The 20,487-nt window shown below is 46.8% G+C and overlaps 1 protein-coding gene across 1 annotated transcript; it reads right to left on the minus strand.

Annotated features, from left to right (window-relative positions):
* Positions 1 to 11,646: 11,646 nt before the first annotated feature.
* LOC144097723 (uncharacterized) lies at positions 11,647 to 17,788 on the minus strand. Its single transcript, XM_077630364.1, has 3 exons — positions 17,697 to 17,788; positions 14,362 to 14,623; positions 11,647 to 11,713 (listed from the first exon to the last, which is right to left on the minus strand). The coding sequence occupies exons 1-3, from the start codon at positions 17,734 to 17,736 to the stop codon at positions 11,647 to 11,649; spliced, it is 369 nt and encodes a 122-aa protein (XP_077486490.1). The 5' UTR covers positions 17,737 to 17,788.
* Between the last annotated feature and the right edge of the window lie 2,699 nt (positions 17,789 to 20,487).

The raw sequence follows: 20,487 nt of genomic DNA on the forward strand, positions 1-20,487 counted from the left end.
CCATTTCGAAGAAAAACTGGAAAAGAGGCATAATTTCAGGTAAATTAATGTTTTTATTGGAATGTTACATTTCGCTGATGTATCTAGTGGCCTGACTTTACTTCTGTTGACTACCGTCATCAATTGTTGTGCGCCGACAAAGGGCTCTGTACATATGTATAAAGGTGGCTCTATGCATCTTTTTATACTAATCTAAGGGTGTAGTTCTTGAGAACTCCGTTGTGCCAGTGTGTGTCCCGGTGCTGGCGCTCATTTCTTGTGTGGCGCTGAGGCAGCCGTGTCCCTAACCAGCACTTCAGTTCTTGAAAGAGAATTTTCCAACTGGCTGAAGGCGGCGTCCTGTTGCAGGCCAGAAAGGACCCTGGCCTTTGCGGACAGATCCCTCTGCACGCAGTCGTTACTGCGACTAGTAAAATGAACCCGAAGCAGAGGACGATGCTAATGCTGAAGATTCAAACAAAAAATAGCCCGTACCCATACTTGGAATCGGCCAAGAATCACTCTCCATGGCTCATAGATTCTTCTCCTTCTTCTCTCCAGCTTTCAAGCGTTGCGTTGGAGCCACAGTGAATTTTACAAAATAACTGAAATTGGCATAGCAAGAGGTGTGTAAAAGAAATAAAGGCATCTTACCAATTCTTGTAATTTGCCTGTAGGAGAATAGACATAAGTCTAAAAAAGCACCGGGTCTTTTTTATCCACATTCCTAAAGGAAAAGCGATTGCATTTAGATGGCCTGTTCAAAGGCCTTCTCTGGTGTCTACAGTAGATGGACGGACAAATCTCTTTATTGATCTTCAATAGACTATTATAGTTTCAGGATGGGTGGACTTCCTATCCTGGCAGTGTGCGTCTCATGTTCTTTGGATTTTCACGCCAAATTTTCGATTAGAACCGGTTCCATTTTCCTTATATGGTATGCATAAGTCCCCTTCTAGGATGTTCGAATGTCTTCCAATTGATTATCATATGCGATTATACTATTCCGACCCACTAATCCACCTTAACATATTTTCGGGGCTCGGAGCATTTACAAAGTGTTTGGGGTTGTAGATAATTTTTCGTGGTGGGCAAAAATTAAAAATTAGTTTTTGAAAAACGAAGTGGCGCAGTAACTGTCTTACGCATCTTGGTGGACGCCCGTACCGCGCCCTAAAGAAGGGATAGAAAAGGAAGTGAAAGAAGAAAGAGGTGCCATGGTAGAGGGCTCCGAAATAATTTCGACCACCTGGGGATCTTTAACGTGCACTGACATCGCACTGCACACGGGCGCCTTGGCGTTTTTCCGCCATAAAAACGCAGCTGCCGTGGTCGGGTTCGAACCCGGGAACTCCGGATCAGTAGCCGAGCGCCCTAACCACTGAGCCACCGCGGCGGGTCAGTTTGGGGTGGGCCAACTTCCAAATTTTGGAGGCCCTCATATTTTCAACATTGGATCTACCCTACGAATGGATCACTGGTGGTCACGCGGTGTTGATGACGTCCCGACCCTCTCAATCGCGGTCAGATACCGCGGATACTCCTGATACTCCTACTGGTGCAGTGGTGAGGCGCTTAAGCGATGCACCACTGCCCCGGCAGGTGGCTGTTTAAACAAAGGCGCCGATGGGGCTGGTGAGGCTCAGGTTGCTGCTCCCGAGCTCCCGTAAGTCTCTTGCGCAGCGACGCGGAGGGCAGGTGGCAGCCTCACCGAGTTTGACAACGATGGCCAGGTTGACACCCTCCACTGCGGCCAGGATGTAATGGCGTCAGAAGGTCAAATGACCTGTCTCGACCAATCACGGAATTTCGTGGAGAATTTCAAATTTCGCGGTGCTCTCTGATTGTTCATTTTGGGTCACGGGACGACATGATATCATCAGGGTAATGGCCTGTTAGAGTTTTGTTACTGAAAACCCGGCCATTTTTAGTAAGACGACAGCCTAAATGCAATCACATAATAATGAAGTTTTAGCGCTGGGATGCTTATAAGCGAATTATGCTGCCTCTCTTCGATTACCCTAACTTCTGCTGCTGACTCCTCTCTGCGGTCTTCTCTGATGAGGCTGTTTCACGAGTTGGAGGGTTGTCCAAGTGTTTTTTTTTTGGCTGAAGTAAGGATTAGTGTTTCCTTAGGCATCCAGCACTGCCCTTAGCCTCCCCAATTAAAATTCTGGCAGCCTGCATCGCCAGATCGCCGGCCCAATGCTTGCCCCTAGAATCTTTCAGAAGAAATGTCAGTGTGAGTACAGTGGCGTTTTGTACGTGTTGCAGATGGAGCTCTAAAGCTTAAAAAAGACCCAGAAGATCAAATAGCAGCTGAAGGCTGTTGCCAGCCGCCACCTGGAAATTTCTGAGGTTCGTCTTTTCAGCAGGAGGGCCATTCTGTGCAGAACCTCGGATGTGCAATGCGTTGCGGACTTGTAGCAAGGCACATTCTTTGCGCATTTACGCCTGAAACCTTTCGTACCCGAATAACAACTTCCTTGCACTAAATGTATTATCCGCGGTGTGTACCCATAGACCTCTCCTCGGAAAATTCTTGAAGACGTCCAGGACACTGGCATGGCATCATGTCAAAGTTCTGCTTTAGCAGAGGTGCTGATGGCTTCGTGTGCCGACTGAATCTGTGATCGCTATATTTGCATTGCCTTCACGCTCGTCCGAGCCCATACTGTACCGCGTAGATCTGCTACATTCTCAACCTTTGCAATGCAGGAATTGCTGGCGCTTTGGTCACAGCAGCAAAGCTGGCAAATCGGCGTCGCAGTGCCGACATTGCGGGGACAACCACTCCTCAGATCTTTCGCACATCTGGTGCGGCTGCGTGTAGTCCTTGTCAATGCAACACCCCTCTGATGGTACTAACTCTGCAAAAAGTTCCGATGAACAGAGAGTCCTGGTCGTCACACAGCACAAGAGGTGCTCCAGAGAAGATGCCCATGTGTTATGGGATAGGAAACGGCATTCTTATGCTGGCCGCGCTAGGACATCTTGCTGTGATGTAAAGAAGGTCTGAACAAAGTTTTTAGTTTCAGCTATTGAGAAATCCCTTGTAGGCGTTGTGGCTCATATGTGAAATTCATTTCTCAGGTCGTTTCAATTGAGTTTGAATCTTCGGCTTTTGCCACTCCAGTACCGCCAATATGTCTTTCCCCTAGTGTCCCTGGTTTCTCCATCCAGACTCCTACTCTCCGCCGTTTATTCTCAACGGCGAGTCCTCAGAAGCGTCGCGATTTATCCTATTCGTTGAAGTCTGGCCACTTAAACGCTACAAGCAAGAAAGGTTCTCCTGCATTCCGCATAAGGCCGATGTGTTAAAAGAGGCTGTTTCAGTAATCATTGCGGGATTAAAGGTTCTACAGCAGAACTGCCGTTCAATCGAGTGTTTTATTCACGATTTACAGAACGTTCATTCACAATAGCGTCCAGACATATTTTTACTTAAAGGAACTTGGCTTTCACCAAGTATTTATTCTCTCGCCAAACTTCTCGAGCATTCAGAGTCGATCGGAACTGTGCCCGGGTGGTATCTTGATCGCATCAGTTTCTTCAAAAACATTCCAGGTTGCAAGCTGCTAGCTGTTGATATTGCATTTCTAGTTCGCTCACCCTAGCATTGCTAATGTATGTCTCCCCGCAGGTGCCCTCAGGACAGGTTGTTTAAACGAACAATTGCATACTAAGGACAGAGCGGTCATTGCTGGCTATTTCAATTCACATCACGTTATTTGCGGTTTTTGTTAAGATGTATGCGAGCGAGTTCTTTGGACCTGAATGTTTGCAAGTGACGTGGCTGCTGCAACAGTCCAGGCATAACTTACATGCCTGTCTGTTCTCCGTCAGTCATAGATTTCATGTTGGCAGAAGATATATTGAGGGTCTCGTTATGGTCCACAGTGGAGAGTGGTACGTCCAGCGACCACTTGACATAACGCTCGGTAGAGTGTCCTGTCCCATTAGGGCGACTGCTTCAGCACAGAAATTCGTCGACCACGTACTCCTAAAAAAACTTGTGCATTCCTATTTCTACTTTATTGCATCATCTGATAACTCAGATTGTGCTCATGAAGTTCTCGTTCTTTGTTAGATGCCCCTGAGCGTTCCGCCTTCACTGTGAAATCAATGGTCAGTAACAAAATGCCCTCCCAGTGATGGAATTATCAGTGAGAAACAGCATATCGTCGTAGCAAAGCTGCCTGTAATCGCTTTTGTCAACACCAGGCCCTTGGAATAAGGATTACAAACATTTTGTGGCTTCACTAAAAAACATCGTGGGTAAAGCTAAGAAGGGGCACAATGCAAATGTGAAGACTTATCAATCCTGCCCAAATAATCGGAAAAGTTTGTACCGATTCATGAAAAGCAGCCACAATTAGCCGGCCTCTCATATAACAAAACTATTGGTGTTACATCTCCAGGAAGGAAAACATAAACTTAGTAATGTAGCGCCACGTATTTCTTTGCTATTCTAAGCGCAGATGGCGGTTGTTGTTGTTCTCTGTTAGGGTGGCACGTACCCACAGCGGAGGATTTTCCAGGGTGGCTTGTAGAGTAAACAGTTGGGAAACAATGACTCACTTAAGGCAGTCGAGGATGAAATTTGTGCTTCCGTCAGTCTTACCGACGACGCGCGCAGACTCAATCCAGGTTGACGCATTTTAATTACTTTCTATAATTTCTGGCCTGAAACCTGTGGTTCCTAGATGCGACGGGTCAAAGCCGGTATGTTGAAAACTCTTGTGCAGTGCTCTACCTCTAATCTGTTAAATATTGTGAACTGGCCCCTGGAGACAGTGTGGCTGCCTCACGATGATCTTACTGCTCAAGGACTATTACTATGGTGACACTAAGAAAAAAAAAAGGAATATTTTCCCGGTCCGTGCAACTAAGTATAATGGGCTTACGGCTCAAGGAGTGTAGGACAGGTTTCCACATCGATAATATTCGGCCTATTTTTATCTCACCAAATTTAGGCAAAAATTACTGAACAATTTCCGCCCCGCGAATAAGGTTATGGCACTACAGGCCACCGGAGGCGCTCAGATTGGGTATATTCTTGGATGCTCGATCTTTAAAAGGTCATATAGACTTGAAGAGCAGATTTAGGGTTGCAGTCGAGAAGAAAAAGGTAGCGGCTTTAGTCGCACTGCATATCGCCAGAGGGTAATGACACCGTAGAACACTCCCTATACTTGAATAAGCTTGCCGAAATTAGGCCGCCTTTTCCCGATTTTTATGCCTACACGAATTTCCAAAATACAGACATGTATTCTGTACAGATTAATTCTTTACTTCTGAAACCTATTCCCAGACTAGAAATGTGCCTGAGGGATCGGTGATGCCTCCTTTACTTTCGACATACTCATGGGAGATATTTCTGTGCAGTGTGATGCCAAAGTGTACCTGTATGCAGATGAAGTTGCCTCTTTTCATTTGCTGAGTATATTCGTTCAGTGTAGCCATTATTGCATGTTTACGTTAATGCCCTTGAAGTATGGCTGTGCAAGTTACATTTAATGCTGAACGTGAAAAAAGTTTTCATTTTCGTTTTCCCGTCAGCGTCCTATATTTATTTCTCACTAATGTATCGCGGAGCTCAAATCGCACAGGCTGAGTCCCTAAACTACTAGGGTGTAGCACGTGACCCCCAGTTAGGTTGACGAGCTGGCACCAAAAGCAAGGCCTTGTAACGTGAGTATGCTCTCGGTCCCCTGACGCTAATCGGCCTTCAGACTTACGTGAGACCAATTCTTTGAGTTCGGTTCAGTTCTCTTGCGCGAGTGTCCTAGATACAAGATTGAACCTGTGGTGCTTTTGGAGAGGCACACTCTATACGGCTCTGCCTTGGTTTGGCAAAATTGGTTGGATATGCAGTCCTATTTCACGAGAAAAGCCGGCTTCAATACGTTCGCGCCACGAGAACTCATATGGCCATAGACCTTCAATGATTTGAAGGACTGTAATTTGGCCCACCTGCCACGAGAGGCAAGTGACAATGAAATTGTTTTAAATAAATTGAGTGCAATTTTCAGCAGCACTGTGCATCATCTCACGGCTCGAGAGATAAATAGCCTCTCGATCACGAACAATCTGGATCTCATCTGCCTCACGGTGGCTGTGTTTTAAACAGTCACCTGCCAGGGCAGTGGCGCATCTCTTAACAGCCGAACCAGTGCGCCAGAAGAGAACTGATGACTCTTCGCGATGATTGAATCTTTTCATAAGAAGGAGTTCTTCCATAAGAGGATACGACATTGCTCTCGCATTGTAGTCTTAAGGTTATGTTAATCATCGTGGAGGTTTTTATTAAATCAAAAGAGCAAAAAGTTTAAAAAAATATATGCATACTCTAATCATAAGAGACGCGGACATGCCGTTTACAGAATTACTGCTGTTGATATTTAATACATGCGACTATAGAAACTTCGTTCATCCTGTAAGCTGCAGTCGCGATGTCAGCTGTATAGTGGCAAAACCAGAGCAGCTACAATGCAAGTCCTGAGTTGTCGCATGGGTTTGACGAGACGCGCTTCAGCACTATTTCTCAGTAAGTACAATTGCGACATCTTGAACGTTGTCGTCTAGATCAATATCATAAAAATCAATTGCGTTCTTTCGATCAGGCACAAAACTTTCAGATGACGCTTCCTCACGGCCGTATTTCGCCAGAAATCCAGCAACAGGTTGGCGTTTTGATGTGTTAGCCACCGTAACAGTCCCCTCAATGTAGCTTGCAGAAACGCCAGTCGGGGCAGTGTAGTTAAACACCGTATTCTTTTCCGTGGTAGTCTCTGCAGTCTGTGCTTGCGTATGACTTTCTGTACCGTTGGCATGAAAAATCGGGTACGCAGAGTGCGACACACGGACTGGAGGCGATATCCCGAGGTTGCCGCTCCGATTATTCGTGACTCCCGCTTTAGTGATTATCTTAGAGCTACCATTTGATGAACTGGCAGTGGTAACATCGTCGATCGAGGTGGAAGCTGAGGGCAGGCAGCAGTTGCTAGATTCTTCGAGGCCGAGCAGGGCTCCTAACGCCGCAATCTTTTGTTCCAAGTACGTTTGGGTTGTGTTCAATGGACCAAGGTTTTGTTGGCTGATAAATCCGGTAGCGTTATTTGAGGTGATCATTTCGGGTCGTAGACTGTATTCGTTAAGCAGTGTGGTTGAATTACTGTCTGAAGGTGAAACGCCGGTTTCTTCCGAATGGTCTGGCAAGATCGGGATATAGATGCGTCTGGAGGAGTCTTGGTGCGGACGATGGCGGGCACTGACGCTCCTTATTGTCCTACTTTTGCTGGCTGCGACTGGTCCGGTCTTTTTCTTGCCCGCAGTGCTGGCTGCGCCGTCAGTAGTGGTATTGGAGAGAGACGTCGTCCTCAGCGAGCCGTTGCCATTGTGGGTGGTAGTCGTCGTGTTATCCTCTTCATCGGGAGTCACAGAGGGCGGAGTGCTGACAGCGGGGGCCGGTTCATCTGTGCCGAAGAGCACGTACAGCAAGAGGCCCACCACGAGTACGGCACAAATGACGATGAGCGCGGAGAAGAAGGCCAGAGCGGGGAGACCCTTCGCTTTGCGTATCGTGCTCAGCACTCCCTTGGTACGCGTTTTCGAGGAGGAGTCAGTCTGTGTGGTGGATGCGGTCGTGGTAAACATTTCCTGGTCGGGCCTTTGTAGAGCAAGACCCGGCGGCTCCGCCTGGCCAGCTTTATAGACAGCTTGTCACAAGCGTACGTCCTGAGGAAGAAAGGGATCGTAATGGCTATGTTGAACGTACTCCGCATCGGACAGTGTTCCAGATTGGTGGACCCTAACGCCGCAGACAAGGTGATGAGGTCCTGCTGTACCAAGAGTTATTCTTCTTCTTCTTCCAGACCTCTTGCATTGCGCTTGGAAGGTATAATTGATGTGTTAAGTTCCTTTATTATTTATTTTAGGTTAGAGAAATTTAAGTTAGAGAAAACTTAATTTTATTTAAGTTAGAGAAAAAGAATGCCAATCGAAAATAAAAATATAAGATGTTTCAGGTGGAACAATGAAAACTTCTAGCACCTCAAGAAACTCGGAATATTCAGGCGCGTTAAGTTTCAACACTGCGCGCTTTCGGGACGACAAAAAAGTGATGAGCAAAACAAAAATATTCTAGAGGATGAACAGGCATGGACAAAGAGGATTATTGCGCAGAAATATATTTGAGCAAGTTTTTGTGCTAAAAAATTATTAAAGCGTTCAATAATGAGCTGCATGATGCAGTGTAGAGGCCTCATTATTTTTCATAACTTTTTTGAATGTGGCACAATAAGCCGCCATATTTTTTTCCTCTCCTCAGAGGAATTTGCTGTGTGTTTCATTAGACGAAGTCGTCTTAGATTCTTGGTTTACTAGAATTGTGGAGCGTAATCAGAGACGGCGCTCATATTTGATCGAGCGGAAAATAATTGGCGTGCGTAACTATGAAACGATGTGGGCATTGAAAAGTGAAAATTTCGCTCTTTTTTTTTCAGCCGAAGTTATTTGTAAAGGTGCCGTTGGACGTTGAAATAGACTCCGCGTATTGGGTTGCCCGAGGGGGCAACCCAATCAGGCATTCACATTTTTTTTTTGCGAAAAACGCGACGACTGTTGCAGGTTTGACAAAAAAAGATTATAGGAACAGCTGCTCTCATGGCTTCGTGCAACTGTGAGGCAAGTAGCTGTAACTGAAAGCCCTCCTAAAGGAACGAGACCCTAGTGCGCTGAAGACCTCCTGAAAAGCAAGCGGCCCGGCAAAAGGCCGCGATTATGGGGATCTGCGTTCCTTGAGCTCCTGTGGTCCCAACGTTGTCGAAACCGGTTTCTCAAAACGCTGTTCCGAAACGCAGATGGTCTACAATATTATATCGGAACAAATGGTCGCTCCGCGGGACTCGCAACACATAATAGTAGCGCTTGTGTCTAGTGTTTCATCTCTCGGGTTGTGCTTGCTTGTGTTGAGCTGTTATTCTTTATTTGCTTTTCTAGAATCAGGATGTACCAACTCGCCTAGAACAAAGTTTCAGTGAGTGTGATATTGGTATTGCATATTTACTTTCACCGCTACGGTGCTTGCTGCCGCAGTTTTATTAAAGCGAGCATACAATTATATTGGCTATCACAGTGTCCTTATCCGTAAATACAAGATGCGGACGGTTCCGCAGACCATCGCAGCCGAAAGCGGCACGTGCGCGTTATATAAGATATTGCGATATTGGAACTGGCGTGAGAAATGCGCAGTCAGCACAAGTCATGCTTTTCATTGTAGCTGTGCTTTCGCATACATCGGCGATATCAGTGGAGGAATATAATTGAACAAGATGGGCTCATTTGCACCCCAGGCCGTAGAAAATTAAGTGATCCGCATCTATGTTTAACAGTCTCGTAATCCGATGAATGAAGCCTGGCGCGTGGTATGTAATGAGTTTTTGAGATCATATTAAATGCTTGCTAGCTCATGAAAGGTGTCCATACTTGCTGCCTTTCAGATATTCGTGTCATTGGTGGGCCCTGGAGTTCATACGTAGTCTTTAAACACCTCCTCGAGCGTGTCCGTTTGCGGTCAATGGTCTACGCTATATGGGGTCTAACGTCCCAAAGCGACTTAGTCCTTCAGGGACGCCGTATGTGAAGGGCTTCGGATGCTTTTGACCACCTGGGGTTCTTTAACGTCCACTGACATCACACAGCACACGGGCCTGTAGGATTTCGCCTCCATCGAAATTCGACCACCACAGCTGGGGTCAAACCCGCGTCTTTCTGGTCAGCGGCCGAGCACCATGACCACTGAATCACCGCGGCGACTGTCGGTTTGTAGAGTGCTTGCTTCATGCCTTCCGATTCCGTCTAGAAGTCTCATTTCTGCGGTTCTTTAATGCGTGTGATCTAGATGATGAGGTGTAATGAGAAGTTTATGCGCTATTGTGAACGGTAGTACTTAGCGGCGGAGGTTGTTGAGAGTACAAGAAAATTGGTCTTTTCTTTCTCCCAACTTTTCACTGCGGGGCCGCATAAACGTTGCAGCTTTGGGCGAGCGCACGGCTTAGTAAGGAGGAAAATTTTGGTCTTTAGTGCTGCAAAAAAAGGTCCTGCTTACTTACGAGGCCGCTTATACTCTCGGCAGCAAGACACTGCGCTGCCTAAAAAAGGGCTCTCACGCTGGGGGCCGCACGTACAAATTTCGTGGAAGCATCCTAAATATGTCCTGAAATTCAGCGTCAACGGCGAGCGCTATATGCGTCAACTGAGTCGTGATAGTGAGGGGCAGATATATAGTGTGCAGTGAATCGCGAAGAGACTATAAACGGAGTACTAATGCTAGGTTTTAATGGTTGTCATGAAAGTGAGGAATAGTTAATGTTGGCCTATGTAAACAGATCACTGTGTTCGAATGGCAAAAAGCCAGCTTTCGCTCAAAACAGAATATTTAATAAAGAGAAAAGATGGAACATGAAATACAGCTACCGCCACCACCGGCCGTGTTTGCACTGAGCAAATCGTGGTGACGTCAAAACAGGTTTGGTTTGTTTCATGGGGGTTTAACGTCCTAAAGCGGTTCAGGCTATGAGGGACGCCTTAGTGAAGGGCTCCGAGAATTTCTGCCAACTGGGGCCCTTTAAAGTGCACTGACACCACACAGCACACGGGCCTCTAGAGTTTCGTTTGCATCGAAATGCGACCGCCACGTTCATGAGGCGAGGGTCTCTGATGCTTGGGTATACGTCGTCACCACCGCCATTCACTTCCCCACGGAGTACGTCCCGGCCTCGACGTCACGGTTTTGAATCGCCAGTTGGAAAAAATTTTAAATTCAATTTTGATGGCATGAAAGGCGTCTTTTGTAGCCAACGTAGCCAGAAAAAGTCACGCAATAGATTTTTACTAAGAACACTAATTGGGCGCAGTTTTCCCCAGTGTTGTTCTCAAGTGAGACGGTTACCACAACTTCGAACTAAGAATGAACTCGTTGCAAACCCAAACGCTAATAAGCTTTTCGGAGGACCTGCTTACGCGCTGGAACCTTCTCTTGTTAGTAATAGGTTATGCTAAACTACTGCGTGGTCAGAATCGAGGGCATCTCATTGCTAATACCCAGTGATCTAGAGCTAGGTAGACCTTAAGATGGCGCAACCAACCTTGACTGGCCGCTGTGTACAGACTCCTACAACGCACGTTACATGGCCACCGGCTTACCAGGCAAAGCTTCACTGAACAGAACCACGAAATGCAAAGAGCGTTTGTATTCAAAAGGCAATCGAACACATTATAACAAAAATGCTGTACATTCTGTCGGAAGGTGCGCAAATTTCAACCAGATTGTTCTCCCTCGACCTTGAAGCTCGCGTTCTGGACTGCAGGAGTGTGATGGCGCGGGGGACCTGCGCTTTCGCCGGTTCCATTCCCGCCGACGGTGATCGCTGGGACAACAGCGGACGGAGCCTGGTTTCCTTTTTCCATGGGCGGCAGCTTCCACTCCGTCATCTCGTCGGGGTCAGTAGTCACCTTCGGGCCGCGCAGCTTGGCGTTGCCCTTCCTCGGTCTGACGGGCGCGAACAACATGTATCCCACCACGCCGAAGAGCAGCAGTGCGCAGAGCACCAGCAGCGCCACGAACACGGCCGGCATGGGATTCCCGGCGGTGCGCAGGGCATTTCACGCTTGCTTGCCGCGGGGCGTCAGCGAGCTGGACTTTGAGGAGCTTTCCGATTCTATGGGCTGCCTGCATTCGCCGGAACAGACAGACACTTGTTGCAGCGGAGAACCCGACGCAGTTCATTGCTATACCATAAGCATCAGTCCACCGCCAACGCGGTAAACAGTCTCAAATCAACTATGCCGCACTTTGAAGGCAATTAAAAGCTAGTTGGTGCCTGATGACAAAATTGGGTTTAGCGCTCAATTCTTGAAATACATACCGAGAAATAACAGGAAGATGGATGCAGAAAAAAGAGCTACCGGAGCATTCGGTGGTTAGCTTGGAACATACAAGCCCGATGAACTCGGAACGGGCAGCTTGGAACATACAAGCCCGATGAACTCGGAACCGGCGCAAGTATTGAAATAGAAATCCTCTCCTAGCGCTCATTTGGAGTTGATCAGGCTTGTGTGTTCAAAATGCCCCACCGATGTTTCTCGTTGCGGTTTGCATGAGGTTCTCCATGTTGTGCGGTCTATTCATTGTAAGAACTAGGAGCTAAATACGTTTATTTGGTCCCGAACATCTAACATAGTGCTAACTTCACTGCAGAGCGTAGGTCTAGCTTACCCATTGATCTCCGGCTACCTTTCTGGCGAGCCCACGTACGCATCCTGCCACTGTAATCTAATACCTCATCCCAACAGCCCACCCATTGAGGCCCCCGAAAGCTTCCTGTGGAGATCCCTACCACCAGTTCTAAGTTTTACGTCCTAAGTGTTCTAGGAACACCCAATTTTGCCTTCGGAATTCAGCAGCAGTAGCTGATCTCTTCTTGTCTCATGAATTAACACCCATCGATTCCTATTCCGCCGTTTTCTGCGCTATCTCTAATCTCATTTCAAGCTTCCTCGTTATCTGAGCATCATTATCTGGAGTATTGGTATAATGGATTGATTGCATACCTATTTCTTCTTGAATATTGATAAGATGGTGTTGATTACTTAGAAGCTTAGGAGGTTATAAGTTGAACATCGGCACGCTTCGAACACATTTAACACCCGACTAGTTCTTGCAGCCGACCAGAGCTTTAGAGTATATGTGGGAACGGTTTCCACAAGTGTGCTATTTTCAAGTGATCTTAAACGAATCCTTCACGGCCGGAAGAATTGCCTGACGCTCGTGTTCACCTCGATTGACATGGTTAGTGATCCTAAATCAAGGATTCGGAACGAAACACTAAATCGTTACTGGCAGCCGAATGCCCACCGTCGGGTTGTACGCGGACAGCTATAATTATGCTTCGACTCATTTCGCGCCACACTCACATTCTTGAGCTGTGCGCAGGAAGTAATGCGCATAAGTGAGCGGCCCCGCTTTCGTTATTTGTCTCAAGGAAGCAAGAGACGCAGGGGATGTCTAGGAAGAGATGCGGTGAGAATCACTGTGCACGATGTACGAAGCAACTGCTAGGACCGTTTTCAACTTCCTTTGATGGTCTCCGGTAGTGTGATGTTTGTTATTGCGCTATATTGTAAAAACGCCTGGTCGAGAGAAAATGCAGACGAGTTTGAAGCAAGGGTGTGCGAGCAAAACGTCCGTGAGAACGTCGACAGAAGATCTGATTGGCTGGTAGGGGATATACATTTAATGGCTACAGTCTTCACTGTATGTGACGTCTGTAGGTCTATTGGTCAGGAATATATGAGGTGAAGAAACTGAATGGAGAATAGAAATGACAATGATGCCTTCACCCTAAGGAGACAAGAGTAACCATATGCAACAACCACGGAGCCAATGCTTATTGTGGTTTATGCTTTGCATAAAATTGGTAAACAGGAATTGATATGATGATGTGAGACAGGAGATCAGAGTTTAAATTGGGAGTTTTTGCGCGTCCTAGGCGAGATGCCAATTTATGGATCCTTCATCGCGACCACGGACAAATTCGTGCTTGTGTGGTTGCCGAAGAGCTTATCCTGGAAAACTGATATTCCGGTAGATTTAAACTCATCGGAGAGTCTGTTGACTGAGGCTCTGCGAACCTAACTGTCTTTCAGTATCTGCCAAAGTATATGAAAGAACGCTATTTAGATAGCTAATGTCAAGCCACGACATACGATTTCAACAGGTTAACTGCCGAACATATCCGGCTAAGCTACCAGGAACGGTGAATGCGTCGAGTTTCCATTCTTAAAAAAAGAAGTAACACCAATTTATATATTTTTTTCAAAAAGGTTTTAGAGCCTTCCAGAAAAGCTTCCATCTTCTTTCGCTAGAGCTAGAGAAACGCATGTACACAACGAATTTCATTCTACTACAAATTTACTCTCCTCCTCGCTATCCGTCAATGGAATCTACTCCCTGGCACCACTGCATCTGCCAATGATTACGAAGCGTTTGTAACCGCCCTAAAACGCCACTTCGAGTTGTAACCTTGACCCTTCCATTTTTTTTGCGTTCTTGTTGAAGCATTGCTTTCCAAGAAAACTTGAATGTCTGTTGCCATGCGTCTTTATATTTTGGGTGTTTGATGCTTTTCAACATGGTTTTACCGGCCAAGGAATTTTGTACTTATCGGAAAAATTTTTTGTTGCTTTGTTTTTACTGTTGTTATACCCCTATGTAATGCGCCCTGGGGCCTTTAGGGTATTTGAGTAACTTGCGTTGCATTGCGTGCCGAGGCACAGTTTTCGCACAGAAAAAGAGGGTTGGAATCCGTAGCGTCCGACCTCTGATCACCGCCTGGCTGAGGACCCTGCGGGGACAGCCTCCGCTGAGCCGGTAGTTGGTCTTCCCGATCGCCGGCGCTCCTGCTGCGTTTCGCGAGGGTGCCCAGCATGGCGGCCGCCGAAGCCGCCGCGTGTACGGCACTGCGTACGACGGCCGACGCCGCTGGCTGTCCCCCAGTTGGGGGAGACGCCGGAGGCGGTGACTGGCATTTGAGCACCGATCGCAGCTGGGGTGGTGAAGAAGGCCCACCCGGCTGCGAATCTGAGCAAAAAGAAAGGCGTATTTTGAAGATTGCACTCGGAAGAAAACTGCAGGGTGCACTTAAGCTCCACATTAAGTGTATGACGCGATAGCGTAGTGGGTTAGGCTTTCCATTCGGAGCATTTTGAAACTTTTGAACGCATTTTTCATTTTTTTCAGTTGTTACAATTAGGTAATTCACCAATTACACACTCTATATTGTCTTAATTAGCATCAGGCATTGGGTTTTCATTCTGAGCATTTCGACAGCTTTGAACTCCCCTTTTTCGAATTTTTAACTTTTTATTTCCTTAATTAGTCAAAAAATTACTATGATTTCATTCACTCGTCGTCACCTATCACACACCAATGAATCATCAATCACTACAACCACAAATTACCGTGATACAATTTTTTTTTCACGCAGGTCCCGATTATAGGTTGCCGGCTAGAATCCCTGCCACGAGCTATGCTGTAACTTAACTAGTAAGTTTATGCTGCACGAAACGCTAAAACGTATGACACCATCTAGAACATTCTAAAGCAAATGACTGGCATGATATGAGGTTTTGTACGCTGTCCCCAATTATTTCCGACACGCTGTGCTGTCTGCGCCGATAGCTTTTAGACCGAACGGTCTGTGTACGCTATGGCATAAACACCACTGGACGCTTGCCCTTGCGAGGATGCGAATTTCAGCGGCTGCTCCGGCGGTGCGGAAAGCTGATGTCAGTCGGAGTGTTCAGTAGCTATAGGTCGGGGTGTGGGACTTCTGTTGCCTTTATGCCGGTTTACTCGCATCAGTGCCACTGGTCACCTCTAGTGAATGCCTCTCGTTGTTATTGTAGAAGTAACCAGTTGGAGTTACCACTCATTAAGGGCAGGGGAGCAGCGTAAGCCTGCTTCACGCACGTGTGACGGACAGTCACGTATGGTTACGGCGAGGGAAGAGCGGGAGAGAGGCTGTGCAGACGACTCGGTTGACGATTTCGCCTAACGTTCGCAGTACATATACCGCCCCAGAAAACTGAAAACACGGACGCTTAGGAAGCAAAACCGGTGAAGCAAAACCAACGTAGCGAAATTAAGGTTATTATTCGTGAACACCTAGCGCTGAACTTTATCATCTATCATTCTATACCATTGCTTCCTTGTACCGTATCTGCCTCCTATAGGAGGATTTACCGCCCCTAACGGGCTTCTTTCATTAAAAATTTTAGTTGCCGGTTTTTGCGTCACTTAACTTCCTTATCTGTGGTTGGTTTGGTTTTTTTGCTCACAAGCGCCGCTTCAAATTTTTTGATGCCTAGTGACTAGCCCAGTACAGCGCCTTATTTCAATTGAAACGAAACAGCGTATGAATACGTGCATTTAGTGTGCATGTATTTTTTATGATTTCGCGCATGTAAGCTGTAGCATATTTTTGACAAACTGTCCAGCTTAGAGAGAGAGTACTGAAATTATAAATGCGGGCGTAAGCGCTATGCGCACGACGAACCGGACCGCGGACGAAACAGTCGCCTCATTAGTGACGGGCCGACCGTCCGGCAGCAGTTGGCGTTCATAGGATGGACCGCAGAATATTCGAAACTGCTTTCCCTACGCCCTCCTCGCGCTGTCGTCTGCTTTCCCAGCGTCTTTCGAGGAGCGAGACAGGTACTGCAGCCCATAACTGTACCAGAAGGAAAGGAACTGGCGTTCCGAACATTGTAGCGTTGACAGAGTGCGCACGACGGGAGGACGAGAGGACGAGACGTCCTCTCTTCGGGCGTCCTCTGCCAGCGCTACAATGTTCGAAATGTCAAACAAACTTGCCCAGCAACACACCCTGCTCGAAGGAAATGGGCCGGCGCGACTGTACCACGCCAACCGCACCGCTCTGTTGATAGAAATAAGCTCCCACCTGAGTAAAGCAAAAAATAAATAAGAAACTAAAATGCTAATGTTCCCACACTCAAGGGTTTTACTTCTAGAAGTGGAGCGGACCGCCGCCAGGAAGTGAGCGTTAAGGCACTGGCCGTTTTCTCGCCTGCGAAGCGTGCGCTGTACGGAGACGAGGCTGGGCCGGTGACGTCGGGTCACGTGATTCATCGTACGCTGTCGAAATCGCCGATTTCTGCAGTAAATTTCGCTTGGACGGCATGGGAGAGGATTTAGGACGTGTCCGTCTGTAGCAAGGTGCGCCCTTTAGACGGGAGCGGCAGCTTTTTGTTTTGTTCATTTATTCATTTAATATTTGCACTGCGTAATTCCACTTGGCGTAATCATTATCCTGGAATTGGTGTTTCAAACAAATAAGAGCTTGTATTATGTTTCTGTCTCATCCACGTTTTGAAGGCTTAAAACCTGTCCTTCGAAAACTGCTCATGCGTCGCAAAGAGGCAGCCTTCCAGCTTCGGTGCATTGTATGTGCAACATATGTGATATTGTCTGCAACAGAACTTCAAGGGCTATACACGCCGATGCCAGCCAAGCGCCACCCACTGCACGTATCTGCTGAACGGCCCAGTTCCACTCGTCGAAAAACGGAACACAGTCACGAGCCTATACGAGTAGGTGTGCACCATGGCATATTTTGTAGGTGAATTGGCTTCGCGAAACGCAATACGGCGTGGCTTCGTGGAAATCCTGTGTCAGCATTTGTCATGGCTTCATTTGCACCGAAACTGCCATCGCGTCATAATCACGATCACCATTGGGTTATCGGTAAGTCCGTTTTTTAATGCTGTAACACGACCGAAAAGATTGGTTTAGTTTTATGGGGGTTTAACGTCCCAAAGCGACTCAGGCTATGAGGGACGCCGCAGTGAAGGGCTCCGGAAATTTCGACCACCTGGGGTTCTTTAACGTGCACTGACATCGCATAGTACACAGGTCTCTAGAATTTCGCCTCCATCGAAATTCGACCGCCGCGGCCGGGATCGAACCCGCATCTTTATGGCCAGCAGCCGCGTGCCATAACCAATCAGCCACCGCGGCGGCCCGACCGCAAAGAAGCTTCACTCCATGCAAATTCCGAAGCGTGAAATAGAAAGCTGCCAGGCATTTCACTCTCTACCAGGGCGAAACAAGGACGTGAAGAGCTCTAGCTTACCCTTCGCTTGACCAGCTGGAGAAGTGGAAGGCGTCGTCATGGCTCAAGTCCACTCTTGGTGGACGACGGCGCCAGCTGCTCGGGTCGACATCTGTCTTCCTCTTCTTCTGTGCTCAAGATTTCACCAGTTTATTACCATTCCATGCTCTTCTTTCTCCTTAGATGCGCCGCGTTCGTTTTGTTTGGTTGCCTGGCAAATAAGCTTACGTGATCGATTGATTGCTTGACGAACACTGTATTGGCGACGTGTAGTGTGGCTTCCCTGCAATTCAATTTTCCCTGCACCTGCTTATATCTCTGCGGGTAGGAGCGTGCTAATGCAAGAATTGGCGGAATGTTCACAGACCTACTCACCCGAATTAGCAGCGCTATTCTGACAGACCAGTGATATTTCGTAGTCATGGCAAGCTGAACCTTCTTTTACGCGGGGTCAATGCCGCGTACTCCGTCACATGAGGAACAGCATCAGACGGAACAAGAAGCAACCGAAATATCTTCCAAGTCTGCTCCACACTTATCAGTAACCAATTTTCCTAGCAGCAAAAAATGACAGATATTTACAACATTTGATTCAGTGCGCAAGCACGGTTGGCAAATACTTTTCACTGATTTTACATGCATAAATGACTGATCTGAGGCGCACGCATGATGATTGATTGATTGTAAAACATTTTATTCGCCGGGAAGAGCTTGGCAAGAGGTCGCGTTAAGTGGTCGAGAGTACATAGCCCTCGACGACTTTGTCAGCCCACTCCACCGCCAAAACTTGCGTTCTGATGAATGGTTAAACTTGGCGTCTTTTGTTTAAGCGGGCAAGCAAGAGACGATGTCGCTCGGGACACAACCACCGGATTAGTGCTGTGTGGAAGACGACGTTGAGCGCGTAGTGCCGCGAGACCGAGCACTCGCGCTAGACGTACACTCTGAGTATAAACGCAAGATATGATTTTGTTCGGCTCTGAACGTCCGGTTAGTGCTTTCGCACTAAAAAAAGAAACCTTTATGTTTTCTGCGAGCAAGAAAAGATGCTACCAGATTGTTGAAAGAGACTTCTTGATTGAATATTCAGCTCTTAAACATCATGATTTATTGCGGAGACCAGTAAATTACGGTTGTTACGAAATCTATTACGGAATGCACTGCAGAAAACTCGAACCGATATAGAAATGATGCACAGTAAAGGGAAAGGAAGCACATGTACCAAAGGTAGTGGTCTGTTCTCCTTCTCCGAAGGGGGACAGTAAAAACGTATTTATAAAAACCTTGTTCTGTGTCACGAAGAAAGACACAGCGCTGACATTAATCAAGCGTTTTGCCATCGAGTGTGGTCTCCCTATTCACGAAGTGCAGCGCTGGCTGCGGTATCACGCATGTGCCTGATCAGCAAGAACTTGTGGGTTGTTAAAGAAAGTGAGAGAGCCAGTGTTCCAAGAAGAGATTCTATAGGATCTACTCGTTTCTTCGTAGCATTTTACAGTAATATCTTTGGTAGTTCATTCACCGTATGTAATGCTTCGTCAATCCAATGTGCGGTGGAAACAAACGGATAATAATTACCGGCAAGAACTATGGCTAAAGAGACTGTAGCCACATCAAAGGTTGATGAAGCTGTAAAGAATGGCTTTAAAAAGGGCTCATGCAAAAATGACAACCGATGCCAAGTGCGGCAAAAGATCAGCTTGAAAGAATAAATTCATCGTTGTTTGTGGAGCTTATGTAAGTTCCAGTTGGAATGTACTAAAAAGTTTGGTGGTGGAGACCGGATGCAAGCGAACGTAGTTGGCTGTTTCGAAACTTCCTGCCACGCCCGTAATCCATGCGCGTTGCCATCTCTCACTATCACATTATTACCTACGCTTTCTCAAAACTTTGCACTCATTTATTAAAGCGAAAGCCTTTAATGGCTCATACTGTCGTCCGTTCGCAGAGGGTGTCACATGTTTAACTCGGGAACTAAAAAAAGTTGGCAGAAAAAGAATAGTTGCATCAAATAGAGGAGAAAAAAATGAACGTAGAAGCAAAGTTTGATGACTGTAGATTAATTAGTTAATTAATTATAAGCAAAAATGTCAAAAATGTGTCGAAATAGCGAGGACTTCGACATAGCCACGGGAACAATGTGCCGTCACATCCACCAGAGTCGCAATGGCATAGTGAAAATTGTCAGAGGATTGTCGGAAAAACGTCGGATTTGTGTCAATTCAGATAAAATATGTGTAATAAAGCGTAATTAACACTTAAGATCATCTAAAAATGTTTACTTTGGGTACCGATACAGCCACAGGAATGGTGTGACGTCACATCCACCGAAAGTCGTGACGGAATAGTGAAAATTGTCACAGAATAGCCGGCTTGCGCCTCTTAACACTGCAGTTGGCAAAGTGTCTCGTAATTTTTTGTGTGTTTTGATCTTTTATGAGCCTCACCTGTCCATGGAGCCTTCATGAGGATGAATATGAAGACGATCTCAAGAATGCAAGCCCTCGTGACGGTGCCTATGCTTGGTGAAAGGGGCTTTGCAAATTAACTTCCCAAGGAGCCGTTCTTATTGTTTTCCGAAAAGTATATGTGCAGCACGGGAAGCCCCAGGAACGCTACACTTCTGGGAGGGGGGGGGGGGGTGTTCTAAAAGGACCACTTTCAGCTGGGTGCTGGGGCTACGCACACCAGGCTGTGCAGGTGTGGAGAACGTGGTGTCTTGCAAAGCGTCGGTATCTGCTTTACGAAAGCGCCTTCAGTGAGGCATCATTTCTTGTGTAATCATCATCATCGCCATAATCATAATCAACCT

Source organism: Amblyomma americanum, chromosome 7, assembly GCF_052857255.1.
Source record: "Amblyomma americanum isolate KBUSLIRL-KWMA chromosome 7, ASM5285725v1, whole genome shotgun sequence".
Taxonomy (NCBI): domain Eukaryota; kingdom Metazoa; phylum Arthropoda; class Arachnida; order Ixodida; family Ixodidae; genus Amblyomma; species Amblyomma americanum.